The sequence below is a fragment of the Palaemon carinicauda genome, chromosome 11 (assembly GCF_036898095.1).
Source record: "Palaemon carinicauda isolate YSFRI2023 chromosome 11, ASM3689809v2, whole genome shotgun sequence".
Classification (NCBI taxonomy): Eukaryota; Metazoa; Arthropoda; class Malacostraca; order Decapoda; family Palaemonidae; genus Palaemon; species Palaemon carinicauda.
Window position 1 is genome coordinate 1959892 of NC_090735.1, and position 13453 is coordinate 1973344.

General features: G+C 45.2%; 1 protein-coding gene across 1 annotated transcript in view; it reads right to left on the reverse strand.

Annotated features, from left to right (window-relative positions):
* Positions 1-267: 267 nt before the first annotated feature.
* The window catches only part of LOC137649933 (3'-5' exoribonuclease 1-like), a 78190-nt gene continuing 65004 nt past the window's right edge, over positions 268-13453 (reverse strand). Inside the window, exons 6-9 of the mRNA XM_068382879.1 lie at positions 13139-13291; positions 3561-3644; positions 2506-2681; positions 268-869 (exon numbers count right to left, since the gene is read on the reverse strand). Of these exons, the coding sequence (XP_068238980.1) occupies positions 635-869; positions 2506-2681; positions 3561-3644; positions 13139-13291 (648 nt within the window). The 3' untranslated portion in view covers positions 268-634. The remainder of the gene's footprint in view (positions 870-2505; positions 2682-3560; positions 3645-13138; positions 13292-13453) is intronic.

Below are 13453 nucleotides of genomic sequence, written 5' to 3' on the forward strand. Positions count from 1 at the left end.
AATTGTGAATGTTGTCCTGTATTTACTGTTATATAACTGTGAATCATGCAATTGCTCAAAGAAATTAAGTTTAGGAAATTTGTAGGCCTCTACTCAAAATTAGTTAAATTTACAAAGTATTAAAGGCTGAGGTACTCTCAACAAATAAAACTGAAAATCATAAAGTTTTAAGAAGCCAAAAACTACACTAATCAACGAATAAAACTACAATAATTTCAAATCTGATGTAAAAGATACTGATATGGTACAAAAGAAAAACTATGTCAATAATTACTCAACCAAGGTTGTTTTAACAAAACAGTCCACATTTCATATATTAGATATTTCTTTATATAGTACCAATAAGAATTTAAAAACTATATCGGGTATAATGATACATATAAAAATTTCAATATTTGTACGATTTCTGTAACAATGTATACAATTTGAACTTGCTAAAAATGAACAAGGTAAGGAAAATCGCTTTCCATGCCAACAATATTTAAGATGTTATTTGCCACCTCTGAAAAAAAAAGTGATCTTTCCTTACAAACCCTGATATCTCTAGCGCTACATTTGTTTAAAAGCAGAAAATTAGTTTACGAAAATAATTTCTGCAGACAGTAAATCTATTTGTAAGTTATTTTGGACAATATCAGAGTAAAATCTTTGGTTCTTTTGCCTGTAGGGATGGAAAATCTTTATCATATTCTGCCTCACACACAGCACTCCCCGTTGCACATGATATTTCATGATCTTCAAAAGGGTCTTCCTCTTCTTCACTTTCATCACTCACATGTTCACTTTCTCCATCTCTTGGTGGATCAACACTTCTCCTCTTGATCATGGCATTAAAACTATTTCTGCTTATGCCCTTTACAGTATGTAACCTGGAAATAAAATCATAGGTAAAATTTTCAAATCTATGCCGCGAAAAGGACTAAGTAAAAAGATATAAAAAATTAACAGCCTAAAGACTAGGAAGAAAGTCTAATGGTATTTGTATTTTAAGCAGATAAGTGATGTAATGGATTGTGGTAACTACAGAGGAATTAAACTAACAGCGTGATATGAAAGTTTTTGAGAGGGCTCTAGATGAAGATTGAGAGACAAAAGATTTGGAAACAGCAGTATGGATTCATGAGGGGGAAATGGACTGTGGCTGTCATCTTCATAGTAATGCGGCTAAAGGAAAAATAAAAGCCTAGAAGGAAACCAGAAACTTTTGTGCCTTTGTAGATCTATAAATACTTATGATAGAATATCAGGAAAAATAATACTTTGATGCTTGAGGAAGAGGGAAGTCCCAGAGAAGTTAGAATGGTAGAGATGATTTACAAATGAAAAAGGACTAAAGTAATAACGGCTGCTGAAGAAAGAAAAACCTTTGAACTTAGTGTTGGACTACACCAGGGGTCGGCATTAAGGTCATTTATTTGTTCTGGTCATAAATGTGTTAAGTGAAGAGATAAGAAAGGAAGAGTAGTAGAAGTTGCTACATGCAGATGATTTGATTACCACTGAAAATTAGGACGACTTAGAGAGAAGGGTTGTAGAATAGCAAGACTTTGGAGAAGGGTGGCTAGTCAAGCACAACTAACACAAGACAATGGCACTACCCAAGACTAGAAAACAATGGTTTGATTTTGGCCTTCTAGAAGGGCTATTGACCATAGCTAAAGAGTCTCTTCTACCCTTACCAAGGGGAAAAGTAGCCACTGAAAAATTACAGTGCAATAGTTAAACATTTCAGTGATGAAGAATTTTCCTGCTATCAAGTGTCAGGTATGAGGAAAAAGATTGGGTAAAGAATAGGCCCGACTATTCAGCGTAGGGAAAGGAAAAATGAACTGTAATAAGAGAGGGATCCAATTTAGTACTACAAGAATCTGGCCAGTGAAAGGGGCTATTAATTTTCTGGCAGTAGTATTCAGGAGTGGCTGGTGCCTTGGCCAACCTACTACCTATAGAAGTTGGGAAGAAGAGACTTAAATCCAGGGGGGAATAGGTAACTGACGCCTCTCATTAGAGGGACTGTATTCTGCTCTGTGGGACCCCAGAGTAAGACATCCTCCTCTCTGAACTCCGTTTTCTACTTGGTCAGGGACCACATTCACCATGGTCCCATGCAACACTTGCAATAAGCAAACATAGTAATTACACTTAAAAAGGAAAGAAATAGAAAAGAAGGGTATTAGAACATATGGAAGAAACAATTACACAATCACGACAGGCTAAACTAAATCCACAGCATTTACTGTACATATTACTGAGAAGCTATGTACTTTGGAAAAAAAATATTTTTCATAGCAAAATGCCACTGTCAAGAACTTGAAATTACAATAAGAGGACAGGAGTGAAAACTAAAACAAAATCATCAGATTGAGTGATGAATTGTTTATGATTTGATCCTATACTGTAGACAGTTGGCCGAGTAACTTTGTGAAATGTTAAGGACTATCTATTATTCAAAGACATCACAGATAAAGGAAAGCTATTATTGGCTTTTCTTGAACAAGATCTTACCTATGTTCTATACTTTTGGGTTTCTTGAAACTTATCTGTTCGTTTACCCGCATGTTTGCACCGTCCTCGTGTAACTTTAACGTGACTCTTGCAATGTTCCGTGCATCATCCAGCCCTGAGTGGGGATGTCCAATAAAAGTCATCCCAAGTTTTGTCAGCATGCCCTGCAGATTCATCTACAAAGAAGAAACAATTAAAAAAAAATAGAAAATCACAATTATATTGCAAAATTCAACATTGATCTAAATATATATTACAAAATACCAGAAAGGATAATTAAATTATCAAATTTTAAAAAAGTAATATGCATCTTTCCTAGCAATTTCTTTTGGTAAAAACTCGCCAATAACTATTTGAAATAATAGTAGTTTATGAGCAATGTTGTTTATCCAAAGTTTTAAATAAACTGCAACTAAATATTTCAATTCCTAAATTATTTATATAAACTTTATTTCAAGTACTTTATTGAAATTTTCCTTTATAAGCTTAAATAATGTGTGAACCCTATTTATATGCCCAAATTAAATGCAAGAATTGCAGACACAAGCACACCTCAAGGGTAAAAGATGGATGACAAAGAGAGGAAGAGTTTGCAATAGAGAAAGAATGACAACACAACAGCAATGTTGATAAAAAAGAAACTGTACAAAAAAATTATCATATTAATGCCACACAGTAGAGCAAAAGGGAATGAAGGTTGATACTGAATGTCAGGCGAGTCTAGCCAGAGAAAATAGTTATACTCTTTTTCATATAAATCAGGTTAAAAACTAATGTAAAAAGTCCTTTCATCATTGGAACGGTACCTTAAAATGAATGAACATCTATAATTAACAATAATAAAACACTACCAATCATCTAAAAATGCTCACTGGCTCTTTATTTTATCTAAACTTCAAGAAAAAATTACTTAAGTTTTAGTGCTAGAAGGCAAAACCTATGGAGGGAAAATTACATAAAACAGTTTTCCATGGATTGATGAAAAAATTGCGTTTGAATATGAATAAAAAATAGGCCGAGTTTGGCTACCAAGTTTCTTGGCCCATTTTACTTACCCTTTCAGTATTATAGAAGTTACAGAAAGGCTTTTTTATATTTATCCAAGTTTTAGCCCATTGTGGATAAGAAACTTTTGATATCTGAAAAATAAAAAATATAAATTCAATTTGCTTGACATTTGATATCTGAAAAAATATAAAGGCTAATTTTCTTCAAGTAAACCAAAACTATATTCGACATAATGGTAAAATACTGTACTATCATTTAAAATACTAATAATATACATCTTAAAAGCTCTCTTCTAAAATATAATTTAATATTGAGAAACTTTGATAAATCTAGCAATATAAAGTGATGAAATGAAGAATTATAATCCTTTAAAAGAGACGAGTCATTACCCAATGATGTCTAGATCAATCTATAGATACAGGCAATTTTAAAGTGACAAATTTGGAAGTAATTTTTTTTTCTAACTATAGAAACCTGAGCTTTTTACTACAGTTTTCAGTGTAGCTGGAATCTAGCCATAAACACCTATGAGGTGTCAATGATCTCCTGCAAATTAGTGGAGGAGTAGACTGGCCACCCAGATTACTCATTCACCCAGTGATACATATCACATTGCAAGCAAGACTTCTTAGGGGACAGATGATGGCGGGACAAGTATGAGTAAAGAGGTCAGGTTTGTATAGTTAGGTAAGAACAAATTGCTTCCAAATTTGTCATTTGTTCCTACACAAGAACAAATGGTGGGTTCAAGTCTGACCCCAAACTGGCTGTGAAACTTGACCTGGAATATGGTTCTGAGCTTGAGGAGAGAGAGAGAGAGAGAGAGGTACGCTGATACCTTGTGAACTTTCAGTCTGGTAAGCTGGAGAGTTGGTCAATCATGGTGAATGAGTGAAAACAAGCCCTGTGACTTGACCAGGTAATAGTAAAATATGATAATCCCTTCTTAATACTTCAACCTAGACAATACCTGTCTCCCCCTAGCAGGAAGATTGGGAACATAACAAAATATACAGAATATTTTAAACCACACAAGAAAAAATGGTTCTTACCTGCTATCAAAGGTTAGTGCACATGCGCTGGGGAGCGTGACTCTATCCCTATACTAGGAACTGCTTGTATGCGAGTCGGAGCATTGCGAACAGGCACATGAACACTCGCAAGATCACTTACTGGAGGTTCGTAAGTTGCCTTGCTCAGGCCAAAAGCAGGGTGAGCCTGCTCGGACGGTAATGAGCAAGTTTTGTTTGAGAACCTGATCTGCCATCGCTTGTGAATATCAGAACAAGTTAGCGCTTCCCCCAAAGAGAATAGACGGCCGAGGCATGGTAAAAAGCGGCTGTGACCATGATCACCAGGGTGCTCTAAAGAGCTACAGTGAGGTAGCAAAGAATCGCATGCTTGCTTACGAGGTACTTGAGGCGGGGACCACTCACGTGAGGAAGCCCTCTCACGCTGACAAGAACAACCACCAACATCGTAAAGTGGAGGAAGATCAGGTTTCTTCTGCTGAACAAGTGCTCAACCCGGAGAGATCACACGCCTGGCTGGAACTCCAGGGAAAACCCGCCTGCAACTCATCAAGTGAAAGAGGAACTGTGGAGGAAGCATCAGCCTGGGGCAAGAGACAGACTAAAAAGGGCTCCCCTCATGCGGTCGGTGGGGAAGGTTGTGACCAACCGCTGCAGAGGTAGCTGTGTGTACCTGCAGTGCCCCAACCTTCAGCACCTCATAAAGCCGTTCCTTTGTGGGGTACCCGAAAGCTAACCTCCCCATGAGTGGTGGCCACCACCACTTAGCTAAGGAAGGGACTGGGGTCTTCAGGGGCCGAAGGTTGTCCGTGGTTTAAATGGTCATCACTCTTGCTCTACTGCCCTCCAGAGGAAGCTGAACAAGCAGAGTCAGTGGAGAGAGTACGAGGCACCGGAGGAAGAAGTAGGGATTTCTTCAACCTGAGGGAGGAGAGTAACTTTTTTAAACTTCTTCCATCGCCTACCATACTGGTCCCCCTGCTGGGAAGATGACCGCTCCTGACACTCGTTGAAGGGAAAAGCCTGTTTGCCTAAGTGTCATCTGCATGCAAGGCAAAGTCGGAGAAGATCTGTCTCCACAACAGACATGAACATGCCACAAGCGCAGCCCGCTATGCCATGGCAAACCCACAGTCGCAGTCCTCAGAGACCACATATGCAAAACAAAAGAGAAAATTCCAGGTTTTACGGTCAGGTAAATATAAAAAATTTTAAGTAATTTTTATTTTTCCTAACATACTTACCGAGAATTACTTTCTTAGGAGTAGTCACTTGGTGACCTCTTTCTCGACCAAGGTTTTTGGCGCAGTTATCCCCCACTCCGTCCTCCCTATAGGCCTACCCCCGCCGCCAAAGAATGCGCCCGAGGGCAGGATTAGGACAGGTCACTGCTTCTCTGGGCCATTCTCCTCATTAAGTCCGTCGTATAGCCCAACTTGGCAATGGAAGGATGGCACTCGGGGACGGAAGGGAGGGCCATTACCCGAAAGTAATTCTCGGTAAGTATGTTAGGAAAAATAAAAATTACTTAAAATTTTTGATTTGTTCCAACACAAATACTTACCGAGAATTACTTTCTTAGGAGACTTATACTTTAGGAGGCGGGAGTGCTATTCTGACACTTGACTCGGCCCGTAGGACCTAGAGGGCTATGGAATGCGGGGGCCTATCAGAGTACGGGAGTGAGGGTAACTGCGCAACCTTACGCTATTACCTAAGATTTTACCTCTTAAAAAATTCTTCTGACGATTTCCTCCGGATGTAGTCGCGAAGAATGTGTTCATCGTTGGGTACAGCCTCTGGCCTTACCGCTACACAGCCCGGAGGGCAGCCATGACTGTCCCAATGGAGAACCCGTCCAAGGATTTTCTTGAATAACCCTTGAGGTAGTGGGCAGTAAAGGTTGACTGGTGCGACCAAGTGCCAGTCTGTAGGATCTGCCTCACCGCCATGTTTCTCTCAAAGGGCAAGGGGGTGCTCCGACCCCTGATGTCATGGTTCCGGGGAGTGCCTGGCACTGCTATTTTATCCTCTTCGTAGGTTCTCGCGATGACTTGTCTCAGCCAGCAGGAAATGGTGTTCTCGGAAACTTGTTTCCTATTAACACCTGTGGAAACGAAGAGGTTCCTGATATCTGGTCGGAGTGAGAGAAGTCGAATGACAAACCATGTATCTCTCCCACTCTCTTATCGGACGCCAAGGCCAGCAAGAAGACGGCCTTGAGGGAGAGATCTTTGTTCACGATATCTTTCAAGTGTTCAAAGTGGGAGCGACACATCATCTTCCGGACCTTGCCTAAGTCCCACTGGGGCACCTTTCCCGCCTGAGGGGGGTAAGACTGCTCGAAGCTTTTGACAAGCATCGCTATGGGTCTCGAGACCCCCAGGACGATGCCCTTCAGGAGGAAGACTTGGCCTAAGGCAGCCCGAACCCCGTTTTATGGCTGGGATTGACATCTCCGCTTTGTCCTTGAGAAACACCAGAAAATCTGCCATGTCTGGGACAGAGGCCTTAAGAGGTCTAATGTGCCTCTCAGCGCACCACTTCGCGACGGAGGTCCATTTTGTCTGGAAGACCGCGGTTGGCGACTTCTTAGGAATAGAGACATTCTCTTAGCCGTGGAGGAAGAATATCCTTCTTTCTTCAGGAGCCGCTCTTAGTCTTCAGTCGTGAAGACGTAGGGAGAGAGGCCTGTCGTGGAGCTTGAGAAAGTGAGGCTGGTGCAGAAGTTCTGACCTGACGGACAGAGGCCACGGTGGTTGACTCGATGGGACTTTTAGATCCGCGAACCACTCTCTCTCTCCAACCACCCGGGCGCTACCAAAGCCATCTGTAGGTTTCGAGCCGTCTTTACTCTGCTGAGCACTTGTCTTATCAGCGTGAAAAGGGGGAAAAGGCGTACACATCCAGATTGTCCCACTTGTGCTGAAAGGAGTCTTCTAAGGAAGCTTTCGGGTCTGGTACAGGGGAGCAATAGACTGGGAGTTGGGCGTTGAGGTTGTTGCAAAGCGGTCAACCACCGGGGAACCCCAGCGTTGAATGATGAGCTTGGCTATTCCTGGGAGAAGGGACCATTCTGTCCTTACTATGTGGCCCATTCTGCTGAGGCCGTCGGCTAGAACGTTTTACTTCCCGGGAATGAACCTTGCTAACATCACCCCTTGATTTTCTTCCACTCAATCTAGATTCTCTATGGTGAGATCGCACAACTCCTTCGATTACAAGTACCCTGCTTCTTTATGTAAGCCACTACCGTGGCGTTGTCGCTCATCCACGCCACGGTGTTCCCCTTTAGCAGACTTGCGAAGTGTAGGCACGCCTTATGGACTGCTTCCAACTCCAGGACATTGTGTGGAGTTGCCTCTCCCCTTCCAACCAGGTCTCTTGTGCCGTTTCGTCGAGGGGAAGGGCTCCCCATCTCTGGTTGGAGGCGTCTGTGAACAGTAGTAACTCGGGAGGGCCGGTCCCGAAGGATGTCCCCTTGAGTGAGTTCGACTGGCAATGCCACCATTCTAGGGAGGGTCTTGTGTCTGGAATGACTGGGATTAGCACCTGCTGTGAATCCGTCTGTCACCCGAGGTTCCTGAGATTCCATTGGACGGATCTGAGCCTTACCCTCCCTTGGGGAACTAGGTTCTCCAGTGAGACCAGGTGACCTATCAGCCTCTGCCCGTCCTCCGCCCTCCTGGGGTGTTCTGACAGGAACGGCTGACTAATGAGCCTGAGGTTTCTTATCTTATTCTCCGAAGGGAAAAATTCTCCCCGAAAAAAGTCTAATGGTATTCCCCAGTAGTTCATTCCGGTGGAAGGGGATAGATTTGACTACTTCGGGTTGATTCAGTTCCCCAGATCCTTGCAAAACTGGAGGAGACTTCTCCCTTGTCCCTCCAAGAGGACCTTTGAGGCGGGAAGAAGCCACCAGGCGTCCAGATATCTGATAAGGCGTATGCCTCGTTCGCGCGCCCCCACTGCGACAGCCGTGGGGACTCTCGTGAACACTTGGGGCGCTGTTGACAGACCAAGGAAAAAGGGGTCCTGAATTGCAGGATCCGGAAACCCTATTTTACCCGGAGGCACTTCCGACCCGAGGTGTGGACCGGAATCTGGAAGTATGCGTCCTTGGGGTCGATGGTCATCCTACAATCTTTCTCCCTCAAGGACAGCAGGACTGAATACTGCGTGTTCATTTTGAAGTCCGTCTTCTTGACGAACCTGTTGAGAGCTGACAGATCTATAACCGGTTTCCACTCCCCGGTCGCTTTTTTCCACCAGGAATAGGCGACTGTAGACACCTGGCCCTGGGAGAAGAACTTCTTCCATGGTACCCTTCTCTAGCATGGACGACACCTCCTCTTGAAGGGCGGTCCTCTTTAACAGGTCTTTGGGATCTAGCCATTCTATCCGGTTGGCCGGAAAAAGCGTGGGTGGTTCCGTTAGGAATGGAAGTCCGTAGCCCTTCTTTAGTAAGGCCACTGTCCAAGGTTCCGCTCCTTGAGCCCGCTAAGCTTGCCAATGACGTCTGAGTCATCCTCCAACCCGAGGGTTGGGTGGGGATAGGGGGCCTCCCACTCTTATCTTCTTCTAGAGGGGCGGCCTGATCTGTCTCCCCTAGAGGCCGGGTAACCCGACCTGAAGGAGCTAGAGGGCGCTGGAGCTCCCCTGCGGAGGGGCTGAGGCATTGCAGACCAGGAGGAAGAGAGGGGCTTCTCTCCTCGTAGTGCTGGTAGATGCTTGGGGTGTCGAGGCACTATCCGAAAAAGACCTCTTTTAGGGCGGCCTCCTAGGAGTCGTAGGTCTGGGGACGTTAGTCTCCTTGTATTTCAAGACCTTCTCCATTATGGTTTCTAGTTTCTTCCAAGGAAACGGAGACTCTCCCCACAAGGGAAAGCTGCGAATGGCTCGCGTCTCCCTGTCTGGTGCCTTCCAAGACACCTTCGCCAGAACAGTGTCTCGCTTCCAGAACACCTAGTTAGCTGTTAGTGTGAGAGACTGATATGTCAATAACCTAAGGGTTGAAGGCCTTGCTGGACAGGGTCCTCGGGGTCAAAGGAGGCTTGTACACCTCCCAAAGAGTAAGCCCACCAGTCCAGCCTAGAGGGGACGTTAACTAAGTCCCTCGACATTTTCTCCATCATGGAGGTTCCTGCTGGCGAGAACCAGACTGGGGCTGAAGAGGCTCTACTGTCTGAAACGCCTTGACTAAGGATGTCCTGCTGACCCCCCTTTAAAGGTTGGGGGACCCTGGCAGTGCTGGCCACTACCTTGCCGTGCTAGGGACGTCTTAGGTTGTAAGGAGTCTGCATGATCCTCAAAAAGGCTTGACTTCCAGGAAACTACATCCGTAGTTGCAGGTTCCGGTACTTGTGGTGTCTTCTGCAAAGGCTAACCACTCTCCTATAGACGGAGTCCTCCGTCAGGGAGCGTTTCTCTCCGTCAGCCGAGGACCCGGTTTGGGGCCGGGGAGCTGGGTTACCGGGCACGCCGACTGGACGTCTAGCTCTTTGGGGTCAGGGGCGCCGTCCTGCCGAGGTACTGGATTTCATCTGCGGGGACGTCCGCACCAGGGGCCTGGGTTAGCGCAAGCAACGTTGGTTCAGCGGGGACTCTCGTCGGCCCAAGGCTCTGGGTGCCGAGGACGCGGTTCCCGTGGGCTGACCCGACAGCGGGAACCGTTCCTTCTGACCCGAAGGCCGCACCAGCCGGGCTGGTTCGGCCAGGCAGCCCGACCAGAAGCGCGTTTCCCCCGCTGGGCGGGGTTAACCGGAGGCTTCGGGGACTTACGCTTACCTGTAGTCCTTCCTACAGCTTGATCTCGAGGCGCCGGGTCACCGGGCACTCCCCGGGCGCTTCGGTTCTGGAATACCAGGCACTTCCTTGCGGTGGTACCGGTTTTCCCCGGCGGGGAGTTCCGCACCAGGTTCGGGGTCAGAACCGGCAACGCCGTGCCGTCGAGGACTACTGTTCGTGTATTCTCTCCGGGGGACGCGGACGCGGATCCTCGTGGGCTGACCCGACGGAGGGAACCGTTCCTTTTAAGTCCGAGGGCCGAACCAGCTGTGCTGATTCGGCCAGGCTGCCCGTAAAGAAGCCCGGTCACGCCTGCGGGCGGGCTGGGGGACGCAGACGCGGATCCCCGTGGGCTGACCCGACGGAGGGAACCGTTCCTTTTAAGTCCGAGGGCCGAACCAGCTGTGCTGATTCGGCCAGGCTGCCCGTAAAGAAGCCTGGTTACGCCTGCGGGCGGGCTGGGGGACGCGGACGCGGATCCCCGTGGGCTGACCCGACGGAGGGAACCGTTTCTTTTAAGTCCGAGGGCCGAACCAGCTGTGCTGATTCGGCCAGGCTGCCCGTAAAGAAGCTCGGTTACACCCGTTGGCGGGGTGAAACAGAAGCTTCGCGGTCTTACGCCTGCCTGAAGAGGCCTTCTCGCATTTCTCCCTGCGAGGGTTATATCTGCGTCTGGAGGATGGCCTTCGTGGTGAGAAAAAACCCTGGGTTGTCGGTCCGGGGAACGCTGCAATACAGACCTGGGAGGCTCCTTCTCGGCGAGGCCCTCGGCTGCAGAAGAGACTGAAAAATACGCTAAGAGACTGGAGAAGAATTAGGGACATTTTCCCCCACATGGGGTCATCAGAGGAGACGTGGCCTGCTTGCACCAGGACTCCGTCTCCCCACACACTCTCGAAAGTAGTACTTACCTCGAACTACTTCTTAAGAGTTATCTTCTTCACAATAAACCAACCTCGTCTCCTACTCTGGGTAGGAGAGGGTGGTAGGGAAGCTCTGTCAGGCGGGACGCCCGGCGCTAGTCTTCTTAGGCGAACCCTTCGTCGCCTACCTCTCTTGGTGCTATACCGCACCCTCTCAAACTCTTGGGGAAGAGCAATGGGCACTTCCCCGCAACAGACTTACCTCGTCCCCTACTCTGGGTAGGGGAAGATGGCTGTATAAGAATCTCTATTCGACGAGGCATCGGGAATTAAGTTGGCGAGGAGAGGCTCGTCTTCCTATGAGCCTCTTGGATGTATTCTTCCTTTTGGTGCCGAAGTGCACTCACTGCACTACGTTCTAGGACCAGAAGTCCTGACACGTGGTTGAAGGGGAACATAAGCTGCCCCTACACGGCTAACACCGAGGATAAGGGGAGGAAGAATGATTTATGTAAAAATTGGTCTTTTCAGCTATTAATTCCTTGAAGAAAATCAAGGAATACTGTTCCATAACGCACACAACGCACGACACAAGCACTAAGGAAATGAATCAAACACCGGGTAAGGACACGGTTGAAAAGTAAACGCACAGGAACACTTGGGAAGCACACTGCGAAAAAACACAAGTCCCCACGTTGGGAACACATGGACACTAAATGCGCACAAAGGATCGAGAGAGTGAGGTGTTGAATACCTCACGACCAAGGACTTAATGGGGAGAATGGCCCAGAGAAGCAGTGACCTGTCCTAATCCTGCCCTCGGGCGCATTCTTTGGCGGCGGGGGTAGGCCTATAGGGAGGACGGAGTGGGGGATAACTGCGCCAAAAACCTTGGTCGAGAAAGAGGTCACCAAGTGACTACTCCTAAGAAAGTAATTCTCGGTAAGTATTTGTGTTGGAACAAATAAGGGTTTACAGGAGAGCAAGACAACATGTCTTTACTCTACTGAGCTAAAAACAAGTGACATATATCTCTGTATGAGCGGGGTGGCCGGTCAACCCCCTCTAACTAGCAGATGGTTGTTGATACCTCACATAAAAGTTTATGCCTAGATTCCAGCAATGCTGAAAACATATATCCATAGTAAAGAGCCAAGGGTTTGTATTCATGTAGGACCAAATAATGAATAACACATTAAAAAGTCATCTTAACTGAACTATTCTGACAAGGTCTGCTATACTATATTGCTTATCTCATCTTATAAATGGTTTAGCATAGGTATTCGCAGACATCTAAATGCTTTATAACGTTTAGTGGCAGACTAAAAAAAAGTCAGATTAACTTAATATGATGTGTCAAAAAAGTTTGCAGAGATAAGCAATCCTCTGCACAATTTCTTCTTTCAGAATTGCAACAGCATAAACACAGGTAGGGTTGTAAAACAGCTGACTTAGGACAGGATTGTGAGTGACATAGCATTAATTTCCAAGATGAATGATGACCTTAAAAAATGTAGTGATGTCTTGGAAGACAGTTGATTAACTACAATAGGGACTGATCATTATGTGTATGATGTAAGAAAAATAAATTTACAAAATTTACAAAAAACACAAAACTATAGTTCTCGTACAAAAATATTTAGTTAAGGGAAGGATATCGGAGGCTCATTCCCACTAAGGTAGCATAATAACAGCTCGATGACTTTTGCTTTTCCAAAGCTACTTCATAAAATATTATGGACTGTGTTATGTTCTCCAGCTTGGGCAAATAAAAGCATATAAAAATTGTTTAAATCAAGCTTCTGCAGGAGAAAATACAAAAATTCCATACATGCTTGAATTTAAATCAAGAAATTCTTGGACCTTTTTTTTTTTTTATAGAGAATATCATTGACAACATGAATTTTCTTTTTTTACAAAGTTGATTAAACCTGCTGCACTCACATTACACTGATGATATAAAAACCGTCCCATGTCCCATGGTCCGTCTGTAACAACAGCAAAGGTTTTCATGTCAGTTTTCAAGTTGTGCTCTTTCAGCCAGTCCTCAAATTTCCGTAGGACTTCTGGAAACTGTGGTGCAAAATTCACCTGCTCCTGTTGAAATAAATTAGCATTAATTAATTGCTTCTGCCACTGAACAAAATGCACTACTAGAACATTTTGATCACATACAAATCAAACATTATCAATGCAGTTCCTATTAAATATCTTGATATGAAAAATATGTTATTTTCATTAGTAAAATAAATTTTTGAA